Raw genomic sequence first — 26,693 nt, forward strand, 5'->3', positions numbered from 1 at the left:
ACATATCTTTTTGGGTGCTTTGCTATTTAAGGGACATTGTCCATGCAGGAGAGATGCACAGGTGTAGCGCACGGGTAGGTTGACCTTCAAGTCTCCGGTGCAGTTCCTGTGACCTCCCCATCTAGCATCACAACAACAGTCTAATACTGCTAACTTTGCCATGGCTTGTCTTACAATCGTGAATTTATTCTTTGCCTTTTGTGCTGCCTTTCTTTATGGTCATTTCTGTGCATAAATGTTGTGATCATACAGTCACTCTTCTTTTCTCAAGACAAGATGGGTGGCCCAAAGCAAGTTTGAGCTTGTACTAAAGCTTGTACCACCCTTGATTCTCATCTAGAAATTTTTTTCATAATATAGTTACTACGATGCTGTGACTGGCAACTTTAGTTCTAAAATATTTTTAAGGTATGGATGATTGTCTTGAATATGGGACTCATATCAATTTCTGAATAAATCTCATACTAGCTTACAAGTCTACTGGTGCAGAAACTGTACTATTGAATATTGGTGCTTTTTTTTTGCTTAATAATGTCGCTGTGACACTGATTTGAGTTCTTTATCCTGTCCTTTTTTTGCACTTATTCCAGTTAGCTCACCGCTACTGCCCACAATTATGGCTGTTAGCTGACCATTGATTGTTCAGCTACAGTCATAGTTTATGTAGGAAACCACTGCTTATGGAATTTTTGTATGCACATGGCATTGTTTTCTTACGCAGGTGCAGGCATTACCTCCAGTCAGCAAAGACCTTGTTACTCGGAAGGATTGGATTTCATAAGAGAGACACATGACAAGTTAATCGTATTGAGAATGGAGCTCAAATTTAAGGTAAAAACTGTGCTGTTTTGTGCATAAATTTTCTCATCACTAACAAAGGCAGATATGCATAAATAATATCTCAGTTGTTGTTGAGCTGCTGGCTGTATTTGCACTAAACTTTTGCACAAATTATTGGTATTATTCTTGCAGAATATGGTCTCACTGAGTGTCTGACACTCACATTCACAGTACACAGTAAATGCACTTTGATAAAGATTTCAGAAAGTATTAGCCAGGCTGTTGCCAGCACAATCATTCACAAGCAGCGTGAAGAGTACTCAGTTTTAAGGCGAAAGCCTTATATGACCCATTAGCAATGAAACATGACATTTTTGTTGTCCAGGAAAAGTGGTCCAGAAAATCGCCAATTAGAGTTGCTGTATAGTACCTAGAGTTGCACGTAGGTCTATCATATTGCTATCCAAAGTAACCATATTATGAGGGAAGCCGCAACTCCTGCATGCAGGAGGTGGACTTGATGTAGTGGTAAGAGTGAGTGGAGGCTCAATCCGCTTGATTCTAGCTGCCGAACTTGCTCTATTATAGGCAGATTACTGTCGCATTGAATGAAACAACTTGCTAGTAGTGCATCAGCTACACTAATTAGGCATATCTCAATGAGTTATCAACAAAATACTTGCCATGTGGTGGATGAGTGGCACTGTCTGTTCTAGCACCACAAATCACAAGTGATTTCTTTTTAACAATCTGCATACACTTGCGATAAAATTGCTTGTTATTGATAAAAAATCATCGATTTATACATGTCCACTCGGACAAAATTAAACGTCGCAAAGCACGAGAACAGTAGGCATACGAATGGACTTAGCAACCGTCTAGTGCTAGACGATATGCACCAGCTGGCTTCTCCACAATCCATAGATGCTTTTCAATCATGTAATCAGGTTTAGCCGATAGAGGTGCGAGCAGTGCAGGGAACACTGACGCACAACTCTAGGTACTTATACAGTAACTCTACCCCCTTTATAATGTCGTCAGCAAAGTAAAAGATTTCTTCCAAAGGTGTGTGGAATTGAACCCAGGAACTTCAGATTGCGAGGCGAGCATACAACCCATAGGACACAAAACCGCATTGCTTCTTGGCGAATAATGGTGAACCTAGTGAATGCATTGCTTTACGACTGTATGCTAATGAGTACGTGTGTCATTAGAAAGGAAGGAAAAATATAAATTAAAAATTAATGCTTTCACCTTCAAAGCATGTGTATTTGCTTCCTTAATTTTTTGTTGAAGGCACACACAAGTGAATTTTCTTCGATGGCTACGTTTAATAAATCAAGGTCTATAATTCTGACAAATGTTTAGCCAATAACTTAACACCCAACCTTTCCTGATCTCCACTTAGCACCTTTATATGTGCAAAAGCATCATGTTCACTTGGTTCCCTGCACCGAAATTTAAAATGTGCTCTTGCTCGTGTCTAGAAATCAGCCTAAATAATCCTGGTACACCCCCCCCCCCCAGCTGGAAATCCCTTCACCATACTTGCCTTGAGTTTCTGTAGAATTGCCTAAAAGTAATACTGAAAAGAATTGGGTAGCCGCATTTGTTTTCAGTAACTATATATGCACTAGTTCAATGCATTCAAACTTGATAAAAGTTACTGGCACCCGCCTTTGTAGAATAAGCTGTTCGGTTTGGATCTTCTGCTTATCGCATAAGTATGGTTGTCAATAGCAGCTCTTCACCTGTGCCACTTAGTACTCCTCGGTGCATGTCTGGGCGTGCATAACCATGTTATTTTTTTGCTTATGTTCAGACATGCATAGGACTGCAATTCATTGAGATTTATTCTTTATGCCATATATCACTTTGGAATTAGCTTCCTGATATTATTTCTTCTAGATGTAACCCATTTTCACTCAGAGTCCAGATATAGCTTGCATAGTGAGCACTATTTGCATTCTTTCACTACCTTGATATTCCTGTCTTTCTTATCACGAAATATTTATCATATACTTTACCTTAATGCCTGAATTTGTTTTTGAATTTGTTTTGAATTTGTTTTTTTGTGAATGGTAACCACAGGGCCATGGCTTGTTTGTTCATTCATTCATTAATTCAACAAAGGAATATTTGAAGACTTTATTCGGCCTTTGGCTGTACTGTTGAGTATTCACAATTTTTGTATAGAGAAGAAATGGTGGAAATGATAGTGATATTATTGGCACTTACATGGACTGGTATTCACATGACTTAGTTGAGGATTGTGAGAAAGTTTCATTTTGCGGAAGTGGCGCAGTGACTGTCTTGCATATCTTGGTGGACACCCAAACCATGCTGCAATGGAAAGGAGGAAGGTGGGAGTGAAAGAAGAAAGAGGTGCCATAGTGGAGGGCTGGGCGATAATTCCAACCACCTGGGGATTTTTTAACGGGCACTGACGTGCTGATTTAGTTTGTTGGTTTGACCAGTAGCGACCCATGCTGTTACCAGAACCTTTATTCCTTTGCAATGAAGTCTGTTCTAAACTCGGCATCCGTCAGTTTTATAGTGGCATTATGAATGACATGATTAGCATTAATAGCGTGAGAAATGAGGGCAGCCCCATCAGATGTGCTTTGATAGGTAGAAGAAATAAGCAAATTTGGCTCCAGGTACACAAGGCACAATGGTCTGTGCACTATTGTATGTCCTTTGCCAGACTTGTGGTGCCTTGAGCAGGAATGTGGAACTGGTGAATTTTTATTGGGACATAGCTTATTCAGGTGACTATCTGGCTTAGTCTGAATGCTTTATGAGCCCCAGCTGAAAAATTTCATTGGTTCCAAATGGAATCTAATTGAACCATTTGGAACTAATCAGGTTTTTTGGACTCTCAGCTGATTCCAAATGGCTCCATTTCATACATTCTTGTTGGATGTAATGGGAATTTTCAGCTGAATCCAATTGGAATTGGAACCAATTAGGCTCTTTTACAGTTCCAATTGGTTCAAGTTAGGGTATTGTAATTTTAGATTCAAATTGGAATTAATGGATTTTTTTTGTTGTGCAGCAAATTTCTGAACTTGCACCTGTTTTCTGTCTCTTTTATTTCTGCTAGGAGCGTGAAATAGCTGATTGCCACTCATTGCTTGAAAAGAGGGTATCTCGCGTGTCAAGTCTCCCAACCGAACTGTGTCTTGTCAAGAGTGCCATGGAAGAACAGGTGCGACATCATCAGGCAGCTGAAATGAGGTGAGTCACTGTGCATGTGCACTGCCTTTCTATCTTTTTTACTGAATGTGTTTTAGTATAGATGCCATTTCTTGTGTCATGGCTGCCAATGTGAATGAGTAATCCATATGTAGACAAAATTCAAACTGTGGGGTATATACACTAACATTACTTACTAGAAAACCCAATCCTAATTTTATTGTTCCTATTGGCTTATAAACAGTACCAAGCATACTTAGTTTTTGCTCTTTGTAAACAGGAAAACTTTTGCTTACAGAATCATGGACATCACTCTTAGGGAATACAGTAGCTATGAAGGGTTCCAAGGTTTCCTGAAAAAATTAGATGCATGTGAGTATTTAGTGCTTGCACCATTAAGCCCTTGTGTATTTACCTCTTACTAGCTTTCATTCAGTGTAGCTTGTAAAAAAGTCTAATAGTAGTGAATCTATTAGTGCCGAAGGCAAATGGCCGTGTTTTCGTGAATTTTTTGTTGCATAAACGGATTTGTAGCTGTCCCAGAGTGACAATAGGCCACTGCGACCCAGGTTGCTCTTCCCAGGCTACCAGTCATTAATTTAAATTCCGCCTGCCACCGCGGTCAGTTTGCTCACAATTCGGTGGGCAGGTTTTGATGGCTCCAGTAGGTCACGTGATCTATGTGGCGCACCTAGGTTGCTCCTCCAGAGATTTTTCACTCACAATGCCGACGACACTGACGATACCGACAGATTCGCTGCACAACGGAAGCTTTAATGTTGTCGCATTAATAAGCTCTTCATAGTGGTTCACTCAAAAGAGCACTGACAGCACCCCTATTTTTAAAAACCTTGCTGCTGGTCCGTTTCTTTGTTATTGCCATGATCAAAATGGCACAGATGACTGTAGTACATCGTAGAAAAGGCACAAAACATAGCGCTGAATAACAACTGAAACCTTTTGCTTTGGTAAAGAAGACACACACACACACACACACGCACGCACGCGCGCGCACACACACGCACGCACGCGCGCACGCGCGCACACACACAAACACACACGCACGCACGCACACACACACATGGAGGAGAACAAAGGGTTTAGAAAGGGAGTAGAAACAAAGCAACACATACAACATGGGCATTATGTGTCGAGAGCAATATGTTTGGTAAAGGGGTATGGATACCAAAATGAAGTTCTAGCTCTGTTTGCTCTTCATATTGATATGCAACACAGTAGTAAAGGCAAACCTTCACGTTGAATTCGCCTGTTGAATTCGCCTGTGCGTGCCAAATACGTAATAATTGGTTTTTGGGGAAAGGAAATGGCGCAGTATCTGTCTCATATATCGTTGGACACCCGAACCGCGCCGTATAAATTAATTTCTTCTCTGGTGCATTTTTAAGTTTCAGGAGTTGAACAAAGGCTACGGAGTGCAAGTAGACATCAGGTTATGGGAGGCATGAGAGAACTGTGGTGTAATTACTGCTTTATTGTCTCCACTCTGAGTGTTGTGTTAGTCAGTCCCAAGAGCTGGAATGAAAGTGAATGAACAAGCAGCTATATAATACAGCAATTTCGTTATGGCATCACGTGACCTTAAGTCAAGTTATGCATCATACAGTCACTGTTTAACTGTTGAAACTGGAACTGAAGCAGCATGAGAGAAACTTGGTCATAAATTATTTACCAGGCAAAGGCAAATTGCAAGTTCCGATCCACGTGTATAAGATCTTCCAAAGAGAAAACATGCAACAAAAAGTTTGGTGCAAGTACTCCATTGAAGGAGCTCTGAAAACACCTTCCGACGACAGCACATCAACTCACTGTATCACTGCCATTGTGTTGTCATGAACACCTGAGCCAAATAATACACTTCTACATGTAGCAGAGAACCCACAATGAAGCGCAAAAGTTGGCAAGCTTTTTCGATGACTTTTTCATGCTCGCACCCTCTTCTGTTCCAACGCTCCTGCCTATACCAAATCGGCAATGGCTAATGGTTAGATTCTTTGAGACATCAGGTAGCTGCCATGGCTACGGGCAGTATAGCGGCTTAGCTGCGACAGGTCTGGAAGCTCTGCCCCCTGCAATGGGGCCAGCGAACGAGTGCCGGCCTTTCAGCGTGCGAAAAGGAACGAGAGAAGTGGGAAAGGCGGGAAGATTCTGAAATTCAAATTTTAAATGCAGATTACTCGACTTCTATGAACTGCATCAAAAAAATTCTTGCTGGAGGATATTTGTGAAGTGGCTTCCTTTAACATCACAGCCATAATGCAACTTTTTGCAACCTCTTTCAGAACCCCTTTAATGATAGAACCTGTAAAGGGTTAACAGAAATATAGAGGAAGGAAAAAGAGGCGTCGAAAATTTTGCTAGAATGAGCACTGAGCAGTAGACGTGTAAAATTTGCCAGCACTGCATCTTGTGTCTTTTCTTCATCATCTCGTATTTGGCATTATTTTAACCGTGCCATTTTTCTCTTAGTCGCCAAGCCCCCGAGGGTGCCATCCACCAATGGTAATTGCTCCTGCAAGATTTGTTTTAACTTTGTAGGGAGGTGAGCCAAACAGACAAGTCTGCATCACACAGAAGTAACATAATCTCAATATACATCCACAGAACACGCTTTTGCCCCCACTTACTTATTACATACATGGGTGGCAGCCTGGTGCTGGGGTCAGCGGCGCTTATTTGTTGAGCTAAGTTATTTCACTTAATCAAGCCCACAGTAATGGTAGAAATGAAGAAAACAACTCAGCAGTTAAAGCTGCTAATATCTTTCTTTACAAAAACTTATTTAGTTCTCTGTTCCGTGTTAATAGATAGCAATATGTAAATACCTACCAGTCAAGGCAGTCATTGACTTCGAGTTGGATATCCAGTTGGAAAATTTCCAGTTGCGTATTTCGAACCACTTGGAATGCCCAGTCCCAGTAGGTTCAGTTCTACTACCACTTGGAGCTTGCAATTCCTAGCAAACACACTGTTGTGAATTTTCTAACTGGAAAGTCTCAAGACCCAATTGTAATGTGCAATTGGAATCTTAAGAACCTGTTGTATTCATCCAGCTGGTTTTGCAAATTCCAAACAGTTCCTAACATTCCAACTGGTGTTAGCTCTCCCAATTGGATTACCAAGTTGGGAGAGAATAATTGGAATAGACAGTTGGAAGCTGCAAAACCAGTTGTATAATCCATTGAGACCAACAAATTTGATTGCTGTGTTTATTGAATCTAGTTGGATACAGTTGGGTGCCAATCTGGTCGCGTTCGGATCCAGCTGGAACCAGATGGATCCATTCAGGATCCCCAGTTTGTCCTTATGGTATTTTCTCTTGGATGTGTAAAGTTGGTATGTGAGGAGTTTGCGAGAACCAAGTAAAACAGAGCAAGTCCAATTCAACGTATATTGTTGGCAATATGCAGATTCTGTGGTGAAAGCAGACCACCACCCTCTTGGGAGGTTGTTTGTTTTTAATACTAGCATTTTGCTTGAAGAGACAGCTAAGACCTGCTAAGTGGCGACATTCACTTAATTCTTCTTTTCACCCTTTTGTCAATGCTACGAAGTAAATACAGCACTCTCAGAAGAAATCAAGGCACTGAGAAAAATCAACACTGTACGTAGCCCTTGCACATTTCTAGTCGTTTGTTTATTCTTTGCTGGACGAATACTGTGCTTGTTTTTTTAATCTTGGCCTTCATTGGTGCTATCTGGATGATGGATAACTGGGTACACTACATGTATATAAACCAGTTTTACTAATAGATGAGATAGAGCAAAACCTTATTGGCATTTTTATTGAGTGCCCCTTGAAGACCTTTACTCACTGCTTACAAATGCTGTTCAGCCTCACGCCAGGAGTTGGAGTGGCAACATCTAATTCATATATCACTCTTTATTGGATGTACGGACCTGAGAAAATCAGCTCATCAGAAGGAATTACCTTTTAAAATTTATGCCTTTTATTTTTCTAGCTTCTCATATCCTTTGCTTTATTGCTTGATGGCCTTCTTCAAATAAAAATGATCTGCTTTAAATTTTTCATTTGTAACGGATGTCTGCTGTAATTTGGTGTTGCACGATTGTGCAAGGGGCACTTACAGACTTACTTATAGTGTGCAGGTGTCATAAACGATGTGGTTGCATTTTTAGTGCATGCGTTGTAGCTGAACATAAAGTTTACTGTTTCATTGCAGCTGCTTCCAAACTTCCTGGACTGCACTAAGAAGAAGCTGAAAGATGCACATGCTAACATGGTGTGTATCAGTGAGCTTCCGTTTGGACAACCTTCTTTATTTTTCACTAGTTCTGTGATTGAGAAGAAGGGCGGGAACAAAATGCAATCAATGAAAGGCAGTGTGGTTGAGATATGTCACTTGACTGACAGCTTTGCATGAATGAAGGAATGGGTCCACCTTGGTATGTCTGTGATGCCATCCAATTGCAGACTGTGTGTGGCATCTGCACTTGGTTTTAATGTGATCCTCCGCCATGTTTACAGGGATGACGTGGAGCAAGAAGAATAGACACTTGACTGCAGAGCTCGAGAGCTGCAAAAAAGGAATTGGACATCAAGGTATCATAGCTGGTTATGCCCTTCACTTACCAACTCTGTCTACGCATAGCATAAAAACATAAAAAGAGGACAGGTTAGGTTATATCTGAATCTTACATGCCATAAGCATAGAAGAGGATGAGGACGATCCTGAGGGAGGTTTCGCACTTAATCATTTAAGGTTGGTGCTGTGCTAATTGATTAAAACCACGCACTATTTAAATTTACTTTCACCAATTTTTTTTTTTACAATTTTGCCACTAGACCTATCATACCGAATGAAATTAGTTGTTTATTTTAGCTTCTGTACATCGAGTTTTAGGCAACAATGGGGTTACTATGACTACTTGTCATGTTCAGAAAACTAGGAGGGTATTCTGTGGACTACAAAAGTTATTTTGTAGGAATCATATTTTTGTTTCATCAAGATTACAAGGTGTTTTTTTGTGCACTGTGTACTCAATACACAAAGATTGTGAACTGAATGAAATGACCAGTTTCTACATGCAGTTGCAGGTTTGCGAGGATGCAGAGGCTTCGAACCAAGTTCTGAGAGGCTGCCTCAAGGATCTTCAGCTGCGGATTGTTGCACTAAGGGCTGACAATGGTGATGCTTGATTTCACTCGCACAATTAATTTTCTGGTTCCTACTATGAGGGCTTTAAGAGTCCTTTCATTGGTTTTGGGCTGAGTGCCATTGACAGAAGTAGACATTAACTTGCCTGCCTATGCACGACTAGACATTGCCATATCTGTCTGTTGCTGTTAATGTGCAACAGCTCTCTACTGACATATGTAATAGCATGGCCACCTATAATTGCCTGTTGGTATTGCACTTTGGGTGATGTCTCATCGCTCTGAATGACATGCACTATCCAGTCCAGACCCCAAAAACATGTTCTTGAGGAACCAGGTTCAGCACATCTGTCCCATGGCTGCATCGAGTTTTCTTGTCTTGCTGACCCCTGGGTGCTGATAAGGTTGAGAACTGTGTGGTACAATGTAATTTGGGTATGCAACAGCTTGAAGTGCCAGCATTCCTCGCCATCTGGACACTGCACGTACGGCAGCCTCGCTCATGCTGTTGCTCAATGAAGTGACTAACTGCTGTTCGTACTCTCTCACTCATACAGCTCAGTGCCGCCTGAATATGCAGCGCCTTGTTGAAGAGCATTAAAATGTGCTTGCAGACAACGAAAGTCTAGTACTCCAGCATAGAACTGAAAAGGTTTGTTCATCATGATTTCAGCTGAGTAATTAAACCTTACCTATTGAGACTGTATTCGTTCTCAGGTTTGGCAGGCGGCTGGAAGTTGGCGTGGGGCAACTCTGTGTACTTGCAGGCACACCGCTAGCAAGTTTTGAGCAAAAAAATTGTCAAGGTTTCAACTCGGTTAAACCTAGTGTAGTGCGAAAGCATTCCCAAATTGCCAAGGTCAAATTTTTGCAATGGCGTGGCCCAAATTTGGAGGTCCTCATCGTGTCAGGCTTGCTCAGTTATGTTTGGACATCAATTTTGGTCCAAATCGGTCAAGGTAAAGTGTTGGGGGTGGGCCAAATTTTGGTGGTGGCCCAGGCCATATTTGGAGGTCATCGTCGTGTTTGGTGCAGTCAGTTATGGCTAGACATCGATTTTTGTCCGAATATGCTAAGGTCAAATTTTGGGGGTGGGTGGGCCAAATTTTTGAGGTGGCCCAGGCTAAATTTGGAGGTCACCGTAGTGTTGTGTGTGGTCAGTTATGGCTGGACATCGATTTCGGTTCAAATTTGCCAAGGTCAAATTTCGGGGGTAGGTGGGCCAATTTTTGGGGGTGGACAGAGGTCAAGATCAAAGACCATGTCACCATAATGGACCAGAGTGGTCATGGTGAACCTTGTAGACATGGTACACCTTATGCAGCTTACACACTTTTCCTGTGGTAGGCATCACAAGGTTATTTCAAGGTCATCTGGAGACACTGAATCTGAGATAAAATTTTACATGGAGTAGAGTGTTCCCTCTAAAGGCTCCATCATAGAAGCCAGTATTTGAGCAGCAGGAGCAGGCTTTCTGCTTTTGCTCAGCAGTGCTGTAATATGCTTGCAGCCTACAGGGAGGTGGGCCTCCTGATCAGATTGTTCCAAAAATTGTTACACTCTTGAGGCTGCCATGCGATGATATGAGCTACGACTGGCTATGTGTTCGAATGCCATGTTTTACAGTCATAGTTGCCTGCATATAGGTTCTCTGTGCTACTGACATCATATGCATGAGTAATCTCTATACTGTTGTTCGCTCAGTTGTGGTTCCAATTGAAATACCTTTTGTTTTTGTCACACCTGACCCCAGGAGGAGAAGGACCAGCTCATTGCACAACTGCGAATGCTGGCCAGCAAGCTGTGCGACCTGTCTGACTTGGACGATGGGTCGGCCCTGAAACTTTTTGAGGCCTTAGGCAGTGCCGTGCAGCAGCTCAGTGATGAGCGCATCTCCTTGAATGATAGGTAAAAGTTGGGCAGGGTTCAGTGCAGCCACGAGCTTGTCATCCCACCCCTGATATGTTGTTGTTTTCACCTTCAGTGAGGACTCCACTGCAGGATAAAAATTGTTGCCAGTAACCTTCAGCATTTCTTGTTTTTCTGTGTGTGGCTGTCATCAGGGAAAACGAAGTGATGTGCTACCAATATGTCTGAGTTCTACTTTGCTTGCTGGTGGTATGTTTGAGCTTATTAATTTGTGAGGACAGGCATTATTTAAGGCACTTGCAAGTTTTTCAGCATGGGAGTTCAGCATGTAGTGTGGCCAAGATGTATACCAAAGTATGTTTGTTTATCTGTCTTAGCAGTTGTCTCCTGTACCCCTTTTTTCAGCCGTGATGTGGCCGTAGGCCGAGTCTACTGATTCAACAAAAGTTAATCCTTACTTATAAGGTTGTGATAGAAACCTACATTATGTTTACTTTTAATGGCTGTAACATATAAATGAGAGAGGGTTTTACCAAATTAGGATAAAGGCACTAGCTCAAGCACGACTGACAGAGTAGAATGGGCAGAAAAGGAGAACAATGGGAACGAGAACAACGGGCCAGCATTACTGAAAGTAGGAAGCATATGTGTTGGGTGCATTGCTCTGCTGTTTGAAGGGGCAACTTCTTTTTAGCCTTTTTTTTCTTGCACTCTGATGACAAGTGCCTCTGCAAAGATGATGTTTGTTCCCATGCATGCAAATTTCTGAATACCTGCAGTAAAATTCCGAGCAAGTGCCCCCACCCCCGCAAGTCGAAATTACTGGCAAAGTGGGGAGGGCGTTATCCCGGAACGGTGCCGAAATTCAAGATGGCGGCGACATTTTCCTGCCAGAAAAAAAAAGCGCAGTGCACATGGATCCTGCCTTTCTTCCTCATTCGAGGAGTGCATCTTCCACATATTCACTAAACAGCAACGGTCTTTACTCAACTTTCCTCGAAGTTTTGGTTTCCCGTAGCAAGTTCTCGAAAGTTTTGTCCCATTTCTATATCAATTTCCAGTCGTGCTCGAAGTCTTGAGCCGCTTGGGGCATGTTCGTTCCGTTTTCCCGATGCCATTGTATGACTTCATTTTCTTCGCCACTTATACGAATGCATTGCCGACCTGGCAGTGCCAAAACAAGTGGACAAATGGCGCGTGGCAAACGAGCATGTGAAATTGCGAACGGTTTGAAAAGCAGGATTGGATTGGATAGGGCAGGCCACTGTTGCCTGGGGGCGGTGAGTGATAAGGGCGCGGGGGGGGGGGGGGGCGTTTTCTCAGAAGAGCGTGCTAATGTGAAATTAACAGTGAAGTTAAGGGGGCTCTTACATGGTTGGGGGCACTTGTTCGAAATTTTACGGTATGTATATTTTGTTGTGCTTTTTATTTCTTGCTTTTTCATCATGGGTTTTACGGTATGTATATTTTGTTGTGCTTTTTATTTTCTTGCTTTTTCATCATGGGACTTTATCCCCCTGATTACCTTTTCATATGCAGCTTAGGATATATTCAGGTGGCTGGCTGTAGCTATGTTGAAGATCTATTCTTTTAATTATGGCTTTCATCTTTTCCCAACAAATTTATCGGGGCATCTGACAGCCTTGCTTCTGTTTTGCAGAGAAAGAGCGGCAAAGACCACTATAGAAGCTCTGACGGGAGAGAGAGGTATACTTATCAAATTTATCCTCTTTTTTTTAACATCTAATGTCTAAGTTTTGATTTCTCTGTTTCTGTCAATATGTTTTGAATTGTATGATATCCACATTCACATGGTTATATTGACTCATGCAAACTGTACTAAGAACAGTGCACTCTGAAACAAGGGAGCTCTTGGGAAGCATGCAGATATAACTGCATGCACGCTAAATAGAGATTTTTCATAAATATTCGCGTGTTGTTTAATGCCATGAAGTTATTTTGACTTGTGCATAGACTGGAATTGCTATTGGAGGGTATAGTCTTTAATGCCGTTGCAATGGAGCCGCAATGTGCTGCCATGCCATTTCCTTTTGCAGTGTCGCTGCATGACCTTTACTACTGTGTAATATAGTTCTGCATTTGCATCGTAATACGTTGACAAATAATGGTGTCCATTTTTCACTGTTTGCAGATGCTCTAATGGTTGAAAACAGAGTCTGCAGAAAAACAGGACTACAATGAGCTTCAGGTCAGTTAATTAATGCCATTTGCCAACAGCATGTGTGTTACATTTTTTTTTCTTTTTTGCCTGCTCAGAAAAGTTGCAGTCCAACTGCTTGTTGTTTTCATACACAAATTCTCACACTAGCTAGCATGGTTTGTCATGAAAATATAATAGCTGTTTTGAGCATGGCATCCACTTCTATTTCTATAGCAAGCAAAAGAAAGTCTTGAAGATCACCTCACAATTCATAAAGATGTTGCCAAAAACATAACACGGGAAGTACACCATCAACTGACCACTGTCAAGGATACCTTGAAGCAAGTGATACAGGAAAGCGGAATTGCTCAAGGTCCTTTTGAGGCCACTTTGCAGACGTAAGTTGTCATTGCAGTCTGATTTCCAGCTCACATGTGTGAATAGAGATTGCATATGTATTTGACTGCATTGCTTGCTGACCTTCCTCTTGGCTCCAGTGTTGTTAGGGAAGCGATGAAGCTGCGCACACAGATCTGTGAGTTCCACATTTCTATTTTCTTTTTGTGCATGTTGCAGGCAAAGACAGTGTTGCAACATTCTTGGATAACTGGCACATCTCAGTGTTAGTGTCTAGTTGCGCTCAGAATGATGTGCATGTGATGTGCATTTTGTGCTGGAGATCTGTCAGTCTTGGGGCTGCAGTTTTATAAGCAGGAAAACTTTCAAGTTTGTTCCGTGCATCACCTTATTTGGTTTTATCTTTTTTGGGGTAAATTTTTTGCACTATGGCAGAGTGGTTTTGTGTGGTTTCATTCACTTTAGAAACCAGGCATTAGTCATTGCACTAAATTTGCTCTCTGTATAAGCAGGTGCTAAGTATTTTTTTTAGGCAAGGTACCACCCACCATGGTGGTTTAGTGGTTAGGGCGCTTGGTTACTGATCCGGAGTACCTGGGTTCGAACCCGACTGCTGCGGCTGTATTTCGATGGAGGCGAAACTCTAAGGCGCCCCGTGTGCTGTGCAACGTGTAGTGCACATTAAAGATCCCCAAGTGGTTGGAGCATTCCACTATGGCACCTCTTCCTTTCTTCTCTTAGTCCCTCCTTTCAGGGTTTGCTGATATATGAGACAGATACTGCACCATTTCCTTTCCCCCAAAACCAGTTTTCAATTTCTAGGCAAGGTGCATTGATTTTCTTCGCTGCAGGAAGATGCCTGCACGTTTGAAAACACATGTGCTACACTTTATTTTTACTGCTATTTGGACTGCTGTTGGAGTTATAGGAAATGCTTACCTAAAAACTTGTTATTTTGTACATGGAGGTAGCTGAGAATGAGAATAGTCCATTGTGATATTTTTTTGCAGTTTGGCTCTCAGCGCTGCCAGCTTTTGGAAACATCACCACTTCTTGCTGGATGGCATTATTAAATGCACCTGTCAACAGGCTCTCGTATTCCATAATGGAAAATTTAAGTCAGCCGTGTCAGATTAGCTAAACTGATGCCGGAAGTCGAGGCTGTGTTACTTTTGGTAGTTGTAACACTTTGCAGAACTTTCTTCTTTGTCTTAGCCACCTAAAGATGACTCACATTATTCCCAGGTGAAAATTGGTAACGGGTTTCCAACTGTTTTCCAACTGGTCCCAGTCCATCTGGTTTAAGGAACAGATTTCCAGTTGCAACTGGGACCAGTTGCAACCCCAGATGCTTCTGGGACCCGTTGCAATCCCAGGTGCAACGGGGGCCTACTGCAACCCAGTCACAGACGTCTCTACGGGAGCGTCGAGACGTCCATGCACTAGCTAGCTCAAATACATTTGAGTAAGCGAGTATACATGGCCGTCATGGGAGCCCAAAACACTGAGGATGTTTTAAGTGTGTCAATGTTTATTACCCTCAATGTTTATTGCCCTTGGGTCCTTCACTGAATATTGAATCTTCTCGCTGGGTACGTTAATGTTTTAAACAGCTGCGGTAGCATTAAAACTCTTCTGCCGAGCCTAAACGGTCAGGGTTGCTGCAAAACAAAACATTGTAGTTCATTTTTGTAGGTGACAAACAAGAGCATAGCTCACAGCAACTACAAACAAGCCCAGTAATTTACGCTGTCTTTACCAAGGCAAGTCTATGAGGCGTCAAGAGGTGCTCTCTGCAGCATTAAAATGCAGTCGTGCTGAGCGGAGTTTGCTTCCGCATGCACTTTGGCACATGATCCGAATGCATGCCCACTTCTCGTATAGTAGAGGTCAGTTGCATACATCACCAGCCTTTGTTTCAGTGCACAGCGAGTTTGGCAAGACAGCCATACGAGTGAGCGCGAAAATATAACGTGCCGCTAAATGCGTTGGAATTTTTTCATTACAAATGCAAAAATAGCATAAAATACACCGAAATGAGCAAACTGAGTACGCACCTGGAAAGGGCAGGATTCCCACCGTTGAAAACGACTTGTAGTCCTAATTCGTATTGACGGGTCCACTTCGCTGAGTAGTAAAAGCAAGAAAACTGTCTTCCTTCAGCCCCATCATGGAAAGATCTGTTGAACAATCTCACCAACAATAGTATGCAAAAAATTAATTTTATGGCGAGGTTCTTAAACCACAATGTTCCTGCGGAACACGATGAGAAATTGCACACACAATCTGCGTGACCATTGCTCCTATGGCTACCCTAGGAAGGATGGTGTGCGTGAAACTGATGCCTGTTTTGTATCGGCAACCTTTTATACTTAGTACTCTGTTTTCTCTAGCATGAAAATTAAGTTAATTTAAAACTCTAACTTGTTATTTTTCTCATAGCTGTAATCGCCGTGCATTGTTTGCGCTATTGTTGATAAAATACGCTGCGAACTTCAACAATTGGGGTGTAGAGAATGACACCTGCACCTAGTTCCCTGGAGTTACGGTTGGTCACGGTAGTCACGGTCTCCAAAATGGAAGTTCGTTTGGGTGGTTGGGCAATTATAAATAAATAAATATTATGTTAGCCTGCCCGAAACGTCTATGTCACAACGGGTTGAAGGTACAAAGAGAACTGGGCTTAATAAAAACAAAGAAAAAATAAGCTATAACGTGGGCGCACGATACGTTCGCAGCATGTGCATGTTGACCCATGCTAACAGTGCAGAGTTTCGAGGGAAGTGTTGTGTTTCACCAGGAGAGCGTCGACGGGCATTTTCGCATGCAGTGCACACAGTACGATCGGAATGATGCTCGCCAATAAGCCAGCTTTCATCTAATTTCACAGTATGTTCACTTCTGCGCCTAATGACTGTATGATGTGCTGATCCGCAGCAGCATTTATTTTCTTCTCAGCATCCCTCCAAGCAGTAAAAAGCTTCCCATTTGGTTTTTACCCACGACCAATTCTGCCCAGTTGGCCTTCAATTGGGAATTTTCGCTTCCCACTTGACCCACAAATGGAACCACTTACTTCCCAGTTGGTCCCCAGTTCCTACTGTTTGGCTCTCAACTGGGAATTGATGGTTCTGAGTTCGTGGCAAACTTGACCATTTGCCTCCCATTTTGTCCCCAACTGGGTTTCAAAGTGGAACCAGTTGGCTTCCAACTGGGACCAGTTGGTTTCTGACTGGTATCAGTGACTCAAAGTTGAATTTCCAGTTAAAGATTTTCAACTGGGTTAGATTCTAGCAGCTTCCTCTCTGGACGATTGGAGCGACTGAAAATGACCAAGTGACTACTAGAATTCTCGGGCTTCGAGATGGCACTTGGACAATGACAAGGGATTTAAAAAAAACTTGTTCTTGAGTCTGCAGCCGACTGGTTCGGGTCATTCCTCCCAATGGCGCTCTCAGCGTTATTGTTTAGACAAATGTATTCTAATAGCCTTTTCTTGTGTCAAGTAGAGTAACAAATAATGGATGTCTGCGACCCCCAAATGTGCATTGGTGGGCCTCATTGCACTAATATCTTTGCCTTTGCTGTGTGACAAATCAGAATTCAAGTTGTGAGTAGTCGGAAAACATAGCAGCTGCATAGGGAAAGAAGTGAAAAATACACCAATCTTCTCTCGGGAAGATGACATCAAGGTGATGTAAACTTGAGCTCTGCGCAGAATATTATTTTCTTTGTTATTCGAATGGAACATCTCCAAAAGGAGAGAGATGCTGTTGCTGTTCTTGTGCAGGGGCTTGTTTATTTTAAGTCTGGAGCAGTTTTGTGCAGAAATATCCATTCTCAATGCAAGGTGGGGCATTTTTTGTTCCCAAACAATCTTATTCTATGATCACTGGAGCCACTCCCAGGGAGTGACCTCTAACATGAGTGACGAATTGGCCAGGAAGAAAAGTTCAGAGACTCTCTCCTGAGTGCGCAAGAATGGACTCTGTCATCAGGGAGCAGATGGTAGGCTGTTTCCCATGCTTTCTTAGGGCATGAGAGCTTAGGATTGACGGTTCTGTATGGTAAGTGAAGTTTCAACATCCCGAAGCTGCATGTGAGCTGTGAGGGATGCCGTAGTGCATGAACAGAAAATTATTTCCAGACACATGGAATTCTTTTATGTGCGCTGATCTCGCACAGCAAACTGGAGCCAATGTCACCACACCGCTTCTCAGAGGCGGGACGTTCACATGATGTGTGAATTCCACTGAATGTCTCTGGTTTCTACCTGCAGGCTGAAATTGAAGGCCTCCGCAGTGGTATCACCAACTTTGAGCAGCTTGCTGCCGATAGTGCTGATGACCTAGCACGAGTGCAGGCTGAAGCCGAGTCCCTCAAGTGAGCTTTTATTTGTGATCTTTTTCCACACTTAAAAGAATAGTCCCTTAATTGCAACTTGCACTTAGCTGCACATAACTGAGAGCGGCACAGTTGAAGCTTTTTGTTGTGTTTGGATCTCGCATACCCTGGCTATAGGAGCTTTTGCAAATATATCTCAGTCTGCCCAACTTTGATGATCCTTGGCCATAACCACAGGCACTCACTGTGGTGTGCTCGCATGTTAATTACTGGAAGGCATAACTTCACGAGGAGCCTGAAGCGTTTACTGCAACTCACTGCTCTCTGACTGAATGCTGTAGTTCTGCTAGCAGTGTGAATGATTTTTTAGTACATTGCACTGTGCTCATGCCACCAGGGAGTCCCTGGCTGCGGCCCAGATGGAGGCTGAAGAATGAGAGGAGGCTGCCCTGCTGCTTCTCGAAAAGGACACAGATTGCCGAGCTGGAAGCAGAGCTGCAGGTAGTCCAGGGGCTGACTGAATTGCTTGCATGCATTTGATGGCATGCAGTTGTGTAACAATGAGGCGCAGAACCTGCAGACTTGGCTTGCTCTCTGTGCCTATCAAGCAGGACTGGGTGAAGTTTTAACTCAAATAATTTAATAACCTTTAATACAACTCGTACATGCGGGGCACCAGGCAAAAATAAAGAAAACAGGTCTGGGACTGGCCCCCGCCCATGAATACGTCATCCGCTGGCGTTCCTTTTGCAACTTCCGGTTGTCGCTCCTAGCACCCCAGCAGCAGGGTCGGGTTTCTTTGCTTGTCATCTGTTGTAATTCGCAGTAATGGACCCGGACTTTGAGGCGCGACTGCTCGCTCTTACGGCCACGATGGGCATCGAGCCTTATGCGTTCGTGCCGTACCGGCTGAACGCCAGCGACGACAGTAGCGACTCGGCGAGCCACTGCGAGTGGCTCCGAAACTCCCAACAGAAGGAGGCGGCAGAGGAAATTGAAACCATATGCACGAAGGCATTGCCCCGGCTCGCGCTTGCCTAAGTGGGTCGCGCGGCGGCACAAGCAGATGATTTTCACGGCTACCGGAAGTGTGCCCGTGACGTCGTGGCTGCCATAGCTCCAGCGAATGACAGCGTGTGGTGGCCTGGTGATGTCATGGGTAGAGTGACGTCTTTTTTCATGATTGTAGTTTCAAAATCGGTCACTACGAGCACACCAATCAGGCCACGAATTTTTAAAAATACAGTTTTTAAAAATTCATAATAAATTGCCGGCTCAGTTCCGAAGACTCATACTTGGTGTTAACGCTTCTTAGCATCATTTCTAAGCATTGAAACCATTTGCAAGCGACTTTATTTTTTGCATGGTCCCTTTAATAACCGAGCATATTGTTGTGTGGGCAGAGATCGCACACACTTCTGTAGCAGAAAGTTCTTTTTTGGCTTGCTTCCTGGCATATCAAGCGTTCTGAATCATTCTCTGGAACTGCATGCTTACAACACCCACCTTCTTGTCTATCTTTGCTAGAAGTGCAAGCCTGCAGTCGCATTTTCTAAGCATGCTAAACACATCGCTAGGAAAGAGATTGTAACTGTGCCTGGCATATCCTTTTACAGTGAAAGGTAGACTACTTGAATGCATAAATTCACTTCAAGCATGTGCTTGTATAACTTTGAGAAGGCACACTGTGTGCGTTTTGGTCGTCCATTGTTTGACAAGATATTACCTCCAAACATCAACCAACATGCACATGTTGCATGTTGCAGCAACAGCTGCATGCACTGATCACAAAACATTCCGCGAGAAAATAAAAATTTACCTCACATAAATCTTGATCACTTCTGCGCTCTTTTGTAGCGAGTATTGCTTGACATATCTTTGTTAAATGATGTATCACTTGCTGGAAAACCCTGATATGACTACAACCCCTTTTATGTATGTTTGTTCTTTTTATTGTTATGCATGTTCCCATCATCGCCGTTGGAAACCAATATGCCCCCCCTTATGTAATGCCTTCGGGCCTTTAAGGGATCAATAAATGAAATGAAATGAAACATTCTGACTTGGTCAGCAAACAGTGCACTTTCTATTTGCCACTTTGGCTGACATAATTCCTGTAGAACAATTGGTTAGTAAGTTTGATCGTGGTGAAGCCTTACTCATTTGTGCAGTTAATTGATCAGTATCTCAGCCCTGATTTTAAATGAACGGCTCAATGTGTAGCCTTACTGTGGGAGTGGGCGGGTGTATCATTGTTAGGATCAGTGGGCAGACTTCGTGCTTCATATGGTTCAAAAATTCGGCAAGTTTGTGGTGTATACTTTGCTCATCATTTTGCTTGGTAAGAAAGCAAACAGTGTGTTTCGACCATTTCTTCTGAAGACTGTCTTGCAAAGCAGTTTGCTGCTAGTTCAGTGGTTGTTCCTGTTTGGTCTTATCAGTGAAATTACAGTAAATCTCCACTAACCCCAGCTTGCATATCTTTAAATATATCTGTGATCAAAGTTGAGCAAGTTTTTCTATGTCATGTAGTGGAGAGCATTAGGTACTGTAATAATTAGTATCTTGGAAGCTTTTCATGACAAAATTTGGATATCTTGGAATATGATTTGTGAGAACTTGGTAAAAGAAAGGAGGGTTGTTGGCGGGTGGTTCTTGCAGCCTACAGGTCATGCTACTGACGAACAGGTGGGTCTGCACTAGTGGGCTGGAGTGTGCGCCCATTACTGCCACTCTGTTTCCCTGCATGCTTTTGTGCGACTTTGACTTCACACGAGGCATGGACAGAATCTGCTTCCTAGGACAATGAGGGTGGGGCAGGCAGGGAGAGGGTACATGCGGGTGAATCTCTGAATCTTCTTTCCCATGAGCAGCAGTATCATTAGAGACATGGAAGGGATGGTGGTGGCCCTTACTGCCTCCACATTATGAGCACGACAATAGGTTCAAGCTAGCGCACTTTTCTTTGTCTGCTGGGTTTCCTGCGCTGCTGTGCCGCTTGTCAGACTCTTCTATTAAATGGTAAAGTGCTTATTCTTCAGAAGGGAATTAGCACTGCTAGATATAGATAGATTCAGGCTTACAGTTATAAAATGTATGATCAATACATTTGAAAGTTTTGCACTTTGTTGACCTCAAGGCTCTGTTTATTTCAACTTTTCTTTCGTTTTGTGACTTCGAGATATTGAGGTTTTAGTGTATGTCCACTGAACCTTCTGTCAGGCTACAATTATTTAACTGTGACCACCTTTGCATTTGCAGTTTTCACTGCTGAGTGGAGAGTCAAATCTTTTGCACCTGGGTTGTCACTTGTTGCATCACTCAAGTATGTAAAATGTGTGAGCATAATTGACAGCTTCACACGGGAAACCAATGTCGGTGTTGGACTGCAATATACCTAAACCATTAATTTTCTTTAACGGTGCTTCGAAATCACCAAAAGAGGCTTTCATAACAGTAATGCTTTCAGTTACCCTGAAGAATAATCTTGCAGGACATTCTTCTCAGTGTTTACCATTCGCATATGTACAGTGGTGGGGTATTGTTTTCATGTTTCTACAGGGTGTTTGCACCTTAGCATGGTTGTGGCTAGCTTACAGTAGCTCACTTTGTGTTAGCCGTTGAAGTATAAGAGGTTAACTCTTTAAGCTTTGTTTATGAAAGCAGTTATCACTTTTGTGCATGCTTCACTTGCCATGTTTTCCAGAGACCTGTCTTGCAGCCTTGTGAGTGTTTAGATTTCCGTTGCTGTATTGAGGAGTTGGTTCACTCTGAACTACTTTGTTTTTGTGAAGTTGAATGTTTTTCTTCATTTCACTGATGCTCAAAATTGTTGATTGTGATTGTGCATAGCACTAAATGCTTCCTTGTCTTTTCTTGAAAAACTATCAGGAAAAGAGAGAGGAGCTTGCCAGTCTTGTCCAGGAAAAGCTAGCAGCAGTGGATGAGTCAGAGAGGTTCAGGTGTGTGGCAGCAGTGGTTTTGTGCGTCTTGTTTGTTTACTCAGCCCTTTGTAGGTCACTCGGCTTCTTTGAAAATCTGTTTGCTCTACAAAGTTTGCAGACTCTGAAACTGAACAGGATTGTATGTTTATACATTTATATTGGTTGCCGTGATATTATGTGGCATTCTTTACTACTCAAAACATTTTGCTGTGCAAGTTTTGTTAGAACAGCTTCTGGCCTTTAGTAGAAAAGAAGGAGGAGGCACTCTCTAATGGTAACCCAGTATGCTTGCCTGATAACATAGTTTGCAGGCTACTCCAAAGGAAGTGGTGAAACATGAAGTGATGCACACCATCATATGCATTCTGTTCACAGAAAGCATGTGATAGAGTATATTAGATCTGAATTTAGCGAGTAAAAGTTAGCGGGCAAAAAATATCTTATACTTATGCTCAACTCACAAATCACAATGATACGGTGATGATAGGCAGTGCTGTGCACTTTGCTTGAAAAGGATTTATGGTATGCTTTTTAATGTGATAGTGTTAAGGAGCTCGGGTTGCAGAAAATCTGGTGTCGGCAGCGATGGTGTTGTTGATCGTGAGCAAAAATCCCCAGAGAAGCTAACTAGGATGCAAACAGGCCACCTAGGTAATGTGGTATTGTAGCGCCATCACTACCTACCCACCGGGTTGTGAGCAAACTGCCCACCATAGCAGGTGGTAGTTAATGATCGGCTGCTCAGGGAGAGCAGTCTGGGATGCACAAGACCCACCAGTAACAGCACCTGCTTCACAGAGCAGTGCCGCATCACTTAACCGCTACACCACTGTACCAGGAGTGGTATGAAGACTTCCAGGGATTTATGAATATAAAGTAGAGAATGACCAATTCGGCATATATGAGCCTATAAACCCCTAGAGCTATCATGTCAAACCCTTAACGTGGAGCTTAGGTGTTCTCTTCATTTTTTTAGCGATAGCTACCTTACGCTAGCATTTCGAGCCATCATCATGGCACCCTTGTGCTCTGTGGCGGCGCCGTGGCTGGTCATGTGGTGTGGAGCAGCTGCCGACGGCATGGCGCGCCAGTGAAACCGAGTCAGAGGGGGGTGGGGAGTGAATCCACATCCACGGACAAAGATGAAGAAGGAATGCCCAGCAAAACAGAGCGGCGAAAGACTGACTTTGCAATTTGACTGAACGAGTTCCACTCGGGCAGCTGCAGCCATTGCGTCACTCCAGGTTTAACCAGAGCTGAACCACTGCCATTTTTTTTTCCAGTGAAACTGCCGCAAATGAGTGACCATCAATGTCCTGTCCATAGATACTGCTGCAACTCTGATGGTGCAATTTTGGTTCTTGGTCACTGCAAAATGCACTAAGGGGCAAAGACTGGTGAAAAACATAGACATGGCTCTGGTAAACAACAAAAATGGCACCACACTGTGGAGTTGCCATTTCAACTTAAGGATTAAAAATGAATTTATGAAAGCAGTGTGTCCTTCAAAGAGTATCATCTGAAGCAGTAATTTTTTTTAAGTTATTGTGATTTCTGTTTTTACGCGTGGGCAATGCAAGTCTGCTCTCATAGTATATGGTCCTTAAGATTGTAATGATCATTTGCAAACCCGTTATGTGGCACCAGCTTATCCAAATTGAGGCAGTGAGTCAATAGGCACCGAGATATTTTTCATGTGATAGGAGCCTGTGAGAAACCCTGCAGATAGCAGAGACTACTGCGGACTTTTCTTGTAGAGCATTGCACACAGGTGCATGAAAGAGTCAATAGAGTATTGACATATGCCGCTGGAGGGTGCTTAAATGGTGAAAACATAGAAGTAAGAGTTTGCTGAATAAATCACGAGCATGTAGTGACCATGACAGATGCTTTTTATACTGTAATTTGGAATTTGTGGGTTTTCACTTGTGGTATGAAGCTGTTGGAAACTTTCAGTATGTAATACAAAATATTGCGCTTGGTGAATGTGATTGCAGCATGCATATTGGAAGGCACCACAAAGCCTTATTTGCTGTCAAATGCCTCTGACAGGTTGATCGCCTTCCATAGTTGCACATGAGCAAGTGGTGTGCGTCGTATTTCCAGAGCACTGAAGTAAATGTCATTGGCACATAGAAAAATCCCAAGTGAGGGTGGCATGTAAAAGATAAAAGAATAGACAAAGTTCTGCTGTAGGGACATGACTAGTTTAGGTCATTGTCCACTGGCAGCATGGCGTCTGTTCTACTTTGTGAAATCGTTTTCTACATAAAATGACTGCTCAGTTACGTTCCCTCTTTAACAGAAAAAAAAGGTGTACAGTAGAACCCTACAGTTATGTTTTTCATGGGACCGCATAAAAGAGTGTACCAGCTGGGACAATAACCGTGAAACATGCAGGAAAAAAATGATATATTGTTTTCTGCCGTGATTTTCTTGTTCAGTTCTAGCAAAAAAGGGCAGTGGCACATCACTTTACAGCTGCGTCACTCCCAGTGATCTATGAATGAAGTAGAGAATGACCAATTCCGCATACACCCTCAAGGTGGAGCTTAGTGCACTAGCACTAAGGATCCCACTCACCGATTTTGCCAATCTCTGAACCCTACTTGAGCTTGAAATCCAAGCCTCAGCTTCAGACTAAAGTGCTAGCACACCTAATTGGCATTTGGCCTAACCACACTAAATCATCAGTCATTTTTTGTATAGCAAGCGTAGGTCAGTTTTGTTGCCTGTACACAACTGCCAAATGACACCGAGGCTATGTCTGTGCATTGGTTATGACCTCAGTAATGTGTGCCAGCAGTGTACTGCACTATTTGAATAAAAGTAGTCTATGCTTACAGTAGCCTGCTCATAACAAAAGACATGATGGGTGTCATCATAGGGAATCTCCAATGAGTGAAATAGACATTGTAACCATTTCATTGTCTGTGTGATATAAACTGCGACACATGTTGAATACGCTGCAGGCTGGTCTTTTTGCCAGGTCATTTGTTAAAACTAAAGAAAAGTCTGATTGATGCTATGCAACTATATCAAACCCTCAAGGAAAGATTGCAGCATTAAAATTAAACATCTTCATCACATTGCAAAGAGGCCAATCAAAACTTGAAAGAAATTGTATTCAGCCTTTCCAAACAGCTTGAGCAAGAACAGAACTGGCTGGCGAGCATGGTATGTTGCATTTTTATCTGTGCATGCCTTCTGCAGTGGTGGTTCTTAGAAGTGAGATCTTTGTGGTCCTGTGCAGGACATATACCTCTGCGTTCTTGAAATCAGATAAAAACTGAAAATCATTCAGAGGAAAAATAATTGCTAATTTATATTAATAAAGAAGTCTGAATGCCAAGGACATCTTGGTCTTCAGCCCGAAATGTTTGGACATGAAAAGTGCCACATTCGCTAAGGTATATCTGACCTTTGTGATGTTAAATTAGTGTTGGAAAACATAATACAGTAAAAGCTCGTTAATTCAAACGGACGGTTAATTCGAACTGATGCCCGTGTCCCGGCATAGCCCTGTGTATTTCAGTGGGGGGAAAACTCTTGGTAATTCGATCAAGTCGGCGTTTGCTACGCTTAATTCGAATAGGAGCCACTGGCTGACTCCGCTCCTCTTATATAGAAGTTGACCCAGAGCGAGCACAATGCAGTGCAAGTTACTAGAGATGTAAAAAATGGAAAGTAAAAAAGCCGAGTGCACGAGGCTGGCGGAGCCCGCGCCGCCGATGCTTCGGCGCAAGCCGTTCCCGGTTTTCGTTGCGCCGCAGTGGCTGGGTCGTGATCGTATGGCGCACACAACATAGTATGGCAGTTAGGGCGCAGGCGACATGCTTTTTGTTGGTGCCGCGAGCTATGTCGACAGCAGTGTGGAGATGTTGGAGCCCTCGAGTGGCGCCAATATAATTGAGGCAGCATGTTATCACCAAACTCGACAGTGTTCACGGGCAGTGAGCACAGCCGACAGTGATGAGTCCGACTGCGGCGATGAGCCTATGCTATAGCCAAGTGCATGAGTGCATGTGAAGTAGCATCGGCGCTCGATGTTGGAGCACGCTACTTCTCTGCCAGTGAAAACTCTGACGTTGTGCTGGAGCTCTTGGGCAAGCTGCAAATGATGCTGATGGAGTCTCGGCAGAAGAAACACAAGCAAATTGACATCACTGATTCCTTCTAATTTTGACAACCCTTCCCCATAAATAAACATGTTTTGAAGCATAAAGAGCGTCCTATATTCCACCACTAAAGCTCGCTGCTCACGCGAATGCATTCCAGTACTTAATTCTGGCGCATAACTGGCCGATCAATTTATTTCATTTGCCATTAGGACTGCATGACTTTAACTCTCAGAATCTCCTGCCACTAACTTGTAGTAGCGCTTAGCTCGCAGTAACGAGTCTAGATGTGACTACTTTGAATTCTGTAATGCTACTCATTCCAGTGGCCGTTCGATAATTAGAACTTCACTTAATTCAAACAATTATCCCGTCCCCATCGAGTCCGAATTAACAAGCTTTTACTGTATCAGGTTATCAGGTGTACTTGCTGCAAAGCTTATTCACCCATGGGACTAGCTCATCTTTGTCTGATGTACTACATTTAATACATTTTTCCATGTGCAGCACAGGCGGCAAAAGGAACTACAACGTTTTATGTCACTAGTTGGATGAGATGCACTGTAACAAGTGACTGCAACATAGAGGCATGTATGCGAGTGGTGATGAATCCACTTAACTTTATGAATACCAGCTACTATGGTTTCGTCAATCCAGATCTGAAGTAATGCTTTATGAAAATCCGAAAGCTATATTGGGTTCCTGTACACTGTAAATCAGGTATTCTAAGAAACAAGAAGCTGAATTTTCTGTAAAAAAAATGCTTTCTGAAAATGCTGAGCATT

General features: G+C 42.9%; 1 protein-coding gene and 1 long non-coding RNA gene across 2 annotated transcripts; both read left to right on the top strand.

The window, feature by feature from the left end:
- Positions 1–730: 730 nt before the first annotated feature.
- Positions 731–12,691, top strand: LOC144096915 (uncharacterized). Its single transcript, XM_077629730.1, has 10 exons — positions 731–831; positions 3,887–4,020; positions 4,277–4,350; positions 7,551–7,600; positions 8,181–8,240; positions 8,486–8,560; positions 9,050–9,146; positions 9,673–9,767; positions 10,869–11,023; positions 12,645–12,691. Exons 1-6 carry the CDS (start codon positions 814–816, stop codon positions 8,489–8,491), a joined length of 342 nt encoding a protein of 113 aa, XP_077485856.1. The 5' UTR covers positions 731–813; the 3' UTR covers positions 8,492–8,560; positions 9,050–9,146; positions 9,673–9,767; positions 10,869–11,023; positions 12,645–12,691.
- A 4,703-nt stretch (positions 12,692–17,394) lies between these two features.
- Positions 17,395–24,950, top strand: LOC144096924 (uncharacterized). Its single transcript, XR_013306872.1, has 5 exons — positions 17,395–17,510; positions 17,782–17,885; positions 18,244–18,347; positions 21,738–21,810; positions 24,888–24,950. It is a non-coding gene; the product is annotated as an uncharacterized LOC144096924 (long non-coding RNA).
- Positions 24,951–26,693: the final 1,743 nt, after the last annotated feature.

The sequence above is a fragment of the Amblyomma americanum genome, chromosome 1 (assembly GCF_052857255.1).
Source record: "Amblyomma americanum isolate KBUSLIRL-KWMA chromosome 1, ASM5285725v1, whole genome shotgun sequence".
Classification (NCBI taxonomy): Eukaryota; Metazoa; Arthropoda; class Arachnida; order Ixodida; family Ixodidae; genus Amblyomma; species Amblyomma americanum.

Coding starts and splice junctions, on each gene's coding strand:
- LOC144096915 (XM_077629730.1), top strand. Junction 4,021..4,276: donor CATCAGGCAGCTGAAATGAG/GTGAGTCACTGT, acceptor TTTTGCTTACAG/AATCATGGACATCACTCTTA. Junction 7,601..8,180: donor CACTGAGAAAAATCAACACT/GTACGTAGCCCT, acceptor GTTTCATTGCAG/CTGCTTCCAAACTTCCTGGA.